We start from the raw sequence: 6,043 nt of genomic DNA on the forward strand, positions 1-6,043 counted from the left end.
ACAGAGTGTGGTTGTTGCGCCTCCATGTAAATGACCATCTGAACTTTACCCGTTTTACCCAGAAGGCCCTTCTTTGAGAGAAAATCCGTTGTCTAGTTATATTCTCTTCCTATGTAATTAATAGGAGGACGTCCTATCTTTGTCCAGAGGCAATCAATTCTCCTTAACCATCCCAAAAGGGAGGGCTGATTTATGTTGGCATTTCTCTTAACATGATCCACAATAATCTTGGAGTCGCCATATATATGGATCTCTGGGATATTTAAAAAACTTATAAGCCAAATGATACCCCAAAGCGCCATTGCCTCAGCCTTGTTGTTGGTGCCCGTCCCTGCATTCCAGTATGCCCTGTACTACAAATTGGGTGACATAACCAGCCATATGCCACATCCACAAATTTGGTTTTGTGAAGCCCCATTGAAGAAGGCGATCGGATATACCATAGGAGGAGCAACACTCTTTTTCTGCTTCTGTTTTTGGTGAATCTCCTTTGCTAGATAAAGTGCCATTAATGAAATGATCTTTTCATATGTAACTCCAAAATCTTCAAAACAGTTCTCAAAGATACGTTTGTTCCTCCATTTCCATATAGTCCAAAAAACAAATAGAGGAATGTTCCTCCATGCCAATTTTTGCTTGAGCCACCATCTCAAACAATCTGCAACATTTTGAAATTGAAGGTGAGGAAAATCATAATAAGCAGCAAGTTTAAACCATACCTTGGAAACATGTTGACATGACAGAAATAGATGTGCATTGTTTTACTCCTCCTGCTTGCAAATAACACATATGCCAAGACCATGCCAATGACGTTTTTGCAGATTCTCCCATGTTAGATTCTTGTTGTGGAAAACAAGCCATGTAAAGCAGATGATTTTACATGGGACATGACATTTCCATAAATCAAATAGCATCGGATCCACCACATATCCGCCTTCTACCTCACACAGTTTATCATATATGTCTGCAACCACAACATTTGCAGATTTTATTTTCCCAGACCAAATAAGTCTATCATGATGGACCTCCCTACAAATCCCAACAGCTTTTAAAACATCAATAATGAACAGCCATTCATCTGCCATTTGTCCTGTCAGCCCCATCTGTAATGGAGAGTTCCATATAGGAAAGTGGTCACTCCATGTTCGAATCAATTGATTCCAAAACAAAAAGCCTTTTCTAAGAAGAGCCAAGCGCAATTGTTCAGAGAAGAGGCATCCCCCATTTGTTCCATATATCTGATCAAGGCCAATAATCATGGAGTGTCCAGATCCCATGTTCCACCTGAGATGATTGAGGAAAAAATTTCCAACTTTTTGAAAGCTTCTCCATATAGCCGAGCCACCTGAAATACCAATGGAATTTTTCTAAAACCAGCAAGTGAAACTTTTGTTCTTCATATACTTTTGGTGGATCATTCTACTCCATACACCAGATCTAAAGATAGCCCGCCATAGAGATTTTACTAATAATGCTTTGCCAAACAGTTTAAGTTCCATGATACCCCATCCCCCTCTCATCTTCGAGCATGCAATATGGCGAAATTTAGTAAGGTGATATTTGTACCTTTAGTTACAACCAGCCCAAATTAAATTTTCCACAATTCTATTTATGTTATTTATAGTTGCCAATGGGATATGAAATAAGTGAGCCCAAAAAATGCCCAGTTGAGTTAGCACTGCCTTTGTTAGAGTCACACGACCACCCATGGATAGACAACGAAATTCCCAGCCAAAAATTCTCTTGAAGAATTTATCCACTAGCCATTGTCAGTCACTGTTTCTATAACAATTTGGTTTTATATGGTATCCGAGATATTGTATACCATTCGCCATTTGGGTTGCCTCAACCCCAAACAGGTTCTTAATATAGTTGATATCTTCCATATCACCCATGTCAAAATATAGCTTAGATTTATGTATATTCATGATTAAGCCAGAAGCTTTTTCAAATCTATTGAAAATATGAAAAAGATGCATCCATGAAATGCGATGAATCATGCCCATGATTAGCACATTGTCAACAAAAAAACCATGCTATATTTTGATATTGTGCCCAGATTCTAGTGCCAGAAATAATCCGTCCTCAACCACCCGCTTAATCCGCAAGCTCAAACCATCCACAGCCAGAATAAACAATAATGGTGACAAAGAGCAACCTTGCCTTAGTCCACGCCCAGCTCGGAAAAACCGGGTGGGATATCCATTAATAATTACAGCATAATTTATATTCTGGACACATGCCATAATCCATTTTACACACCTAGGTTGTAGTCCTATATTTAGAAGAATCAAGCAAAGATAATCCCAATCAACTGAATGATAAGCCTTCATCAGAGCCACCTTCATAATGACTGCATTTTGATGAGAAGTATGGATGGAATGCATACATTCCTATGCAATAGCGACAACATCGTGAATTTTCCTATCAGGCAGGAATCCATATTGCTCGGCATAGATATACTTGATAGAATATTGCGCATCCTCCCCGCGATTGTTTTTGAAATGATCTTGTAAATTAGGTTACATAATGAAATTGGGCGATAGTCAATAAAAGTCTTCTCAGGCTTTCTTTTGGGTATAAGAGTGATGTATGTGGAATTAATATGAGGATGAATATGCCCAGTACATCACAACTCCTCCACCATATTTAGGAGATCTGATTCAAAAATCTCAAAGAAGTGCATGAAAATATCAACATTCCAGCCATCCGGACCCAAACTCTTATCTTTCTTGAATGCTTTGAGAACTTCCAGTATTTCATTTGTTGTAACCTCCTTAAAGAAACATATATTTGCCTCCTCATCAAACATTTTCGGATACATATCAGCAGCCCATAGCATATCGTTCACTTCAACCTCTTCCCTTTGTTTGTATGATTTTTGAAAATGTGAAACAACAGCTTCACATATGCCCTCCTGAGACAGAATTCGGGCACCATCCTCCTTTTGAATTTCCCAAATAGTATTTGTGTTACGCCTGTGATTTGCGTAACGATGAAAAAACTTAGTGTTACGATCCCCTTCATTTATCCAGATTGCTCTACTCTTTAGCCTCCAGGTGGATTCCTGTGCCACCAATATTTCTCTTTTCTTTTGTTCGAGAGCATTGATACGTGACCGAATTTCATCTGGTAGTGACTGAGATAACATCCATGGCATCAATGCATCCAGTGCTATTTGAATATCTTCCAGATCCTTCATTTGTTCCTTTATTTTCTTTTTTTGCCAAGTTTTTACATTTGCTCTGAGAATGCCCAATTTTTCCAGAATATTCTCCATAGGGGAGGAGCTCAAAACTTGGGTAGATGACCAACAAGAATGCACAAGTTCATTAAATACAAGATCTTCAAGCCAGGTGCGATTAAATTTGAAGGGCATCCCATGTCTCCGCCCACCCATTTTCCAATGAAGAGTTATCGGCCTATGATCCGATAGAAAACTATTGATAACATTAGACTGAATGTTCCCCATTCGCTCCATTAAGCTCTCATGGATGATGAACCTATCCAATCTTTTGGCAATGTATGCATCCCCTTTCCGTCCATTATCCCAGGTAGGGACCAGCATCGGCAGCAGACATCAATGTAGTTATGCACCAGGAGAGCCTCTCTTATTAATCCTTCCATAGGGTCCAAATTCCTCGACTTCCCCCAAACTTCATCTATACCCACAGTACAATTAAGGTCCCCAGCAATAATAAGTGATGAAAGTTCCATTATGCCAGAAGCAAACAATGCTTCCCAGAAAGCAGTCATGTTTCTATACGGCCCATAAACATTTAAAATATGGAAACGTTCCGAGGCACCGCGCAAACGAACATTGATAAGTATACCAACCAAGCAAGAGAAAGCTTTTCCCAGACCCATAGCGGATTCCATAAATCCACCAATCCACCTGATAGGCCAGCAGCATCCATGGCTGCAAAATACCATTTAGGTAGAATTTTACAGAAATAAGCAACAACATGTGACACAGAGTGCATTGTTTCTTGTAACAATATAATACACGGGCAAACAGATTGAAAGAGGTATTTTAAAGCCAGGAACTTGTCGGGGGTTCCCAATCCCCGAAGGTTTAGAGAAAGAATGGCAATCATGAGGCACCTTGTTTGGGCATCTTTGCTCCAAGGGCACGGGGAGATGGAAGATCAGTGATGGGAACTTCAACAAGAAATTTGTCCAACGGGGAGATACCATGATTTTGTTTAGTACGTCCCCTAAAATATCGGCTCCCCCGATTATTTTTACGTCTGACCATAATATTACCAGCCGAGGAAGGACTGATCTGGGGAGAGGAATTTTCAGAAGGTTTATGGATGGTTAATGATCTTAAGTCAAGTGTTTTTCATTGAAGCAGATCATCTAAATCACTACCAACATAATTATTAGGGGAATTTAACGGTGTGTGGACCAGACTCTTTCTAGGACGATGACCCAAGTCAGTAGACTTTCGAGAAGGGGACTGAACATAAGTGGCACATGAAAGAGAAGGAGCCCCCTGTGGCTGGAAAAGGGTTGTACAATTTGGGCTAGAATGAGATCCAGAAATCATCAATCTATCTTGTGCATATGGGGAATGACCAGATGACAGGGGTTGTGAGGTCTTATGCGGCCAACAAGATTCAGGAAGAATAGAAAAATCAGAAGAAAATGGCGATGAGGGAATATTTATGGAAGGGATTGCATTTCTTGGAGAAGACTGCTCATATGAACGAGAATTATAGGTGATATGATGAATACCTGTTTGATGGCGCATTCCATTTCCGGGAGCAGGTTCAACATCCTGTGGAATTTTTTTCGGTGCCTGCACATAATTCCAGCCCTTATATCTTCCACCCAATCATCGTGGATAGTTTTCCAGAACATGTCCAGTATGATGACAAAGAGAACATCTGAATGGGATGCCCCAATAGTCTAATCTCTGAGATAGATTAGTGTCCCCCCAATGCAGCCCTATATGATCTGGAAATCCACCCCTATATTCCCTCTCAATAAGAATCCACGCAACCCTTTTGTCAAGAGCACCAAGGCAGCGTGGGTCAACATACACGAATTTTCCGATAGCATTTCCGATATCTTCGAGTGCCTGTTTTGTCCATAGTTCAATAGGAAATCCAGGCAGCTTGACCTAGATCAGCTTGTTCTGAGGAGTGTTGTTTAAAGAGTTAAATCCTATGAACCATGAATGCAGTTCCAAAAAGCTTCGGCCATCAATCCATGGAAGTTTCTTGATCTTAATCAGATCCTCCTGACTGAGGAAATGAAAACTGTACCACCCACGGAGCAGTCTTACAACCGTTGGCAGATATCCCAGGATTGGCTTCCACTTTCCTTCTATCCATTTCCTCATATCTACGTCGCTCTGCACAGAGAAATACCAGCGACCTACCAACGCTCTTTTTTGTAAACTAGAAATACGGTCCGATAACTTATCAAGATAAAAAAACACGGAAGGTGGCGGAAGAGAAGTTTTGATGGCCTTGGTACAATGTCCATTACTGCGATGATACAATGGTTGCATGCCTTGTTGTCCATCCTGGCCTACATGTCTGCCAACTGGCTCAAATCCATCACCCAAGGTATTACACCAATCTTCAGACCCTTGTGGGCCACCCCGGTTATTTTCCCCCAGACCACCCATCCGACTAGACTCTGCTGCCATCGTGGCCTGGATAAATGCCTCTTGGGCCGAGGTATCAGATTCGAAAAATTCCATGACCCCCACACAACAGCAGCCTCAATAATCGCGCAAAAAATGTCAGCACCAATAAAATTATCACGCGCGGATAGAATAGGACAGGTAGAATGCCAATATGGGTCAGCAAAGAGATCACGGAGAAATAAATAGAGGAAGTACTGGCGACCAAACCAAAGTACCCCTCTGACCAAATTCCAGATCCCAAATAGAAATCCCACAATCTAAATTAAACGTCACTTAAGGAACACTGACGAAGACAATTCCAAAATCTAGATTTTTATGGGAATGACAAAAAATGTCAGAGGGATATAATGATGAACATGGATATCATCAGACCGAGATCCC

General features: G+C 40.8%; 1 protein-coding gene across 1 annotated transcript; it reads right to left on the reverse strand.

Moving 5' to 3' along the window:
- Nucleotides 1-2,629: 2,629 nt before the first annotated feature.
- On the reverse strand, nucleotides 2,630-3,400 carry LOC149185815 (uncharacterized). The gene has a single exon (XM_089409143.1). The coding sequence runs from the start codon at nucleotides 3,398-3,400 to the stop codon at nucleotides 2,630-2,632; it is 771 nt and encodes a 256-aa protein (XP_089265269.1).
- Between the last annotated feature and the right edge of the window lie 2,643 nt (nucleotides 3,401-6,043).

This window comes from Pinus tabuliformis, chromosome 3_1 (assembly GCF_031772625.1).
Source record: "Pinus tabuliformis cultivar Carrire ecotype Pingquan chromosome 3_1, CPIR1, whole genome shotgun sequence".
Taxonomy (NCBI): domain Eukaryota; kingdom Viridiplantae; phylum Streptophyta; class Pinopsida; order Pinales; family Pinaceae; genus Pinus; species Pinus tabuliformis.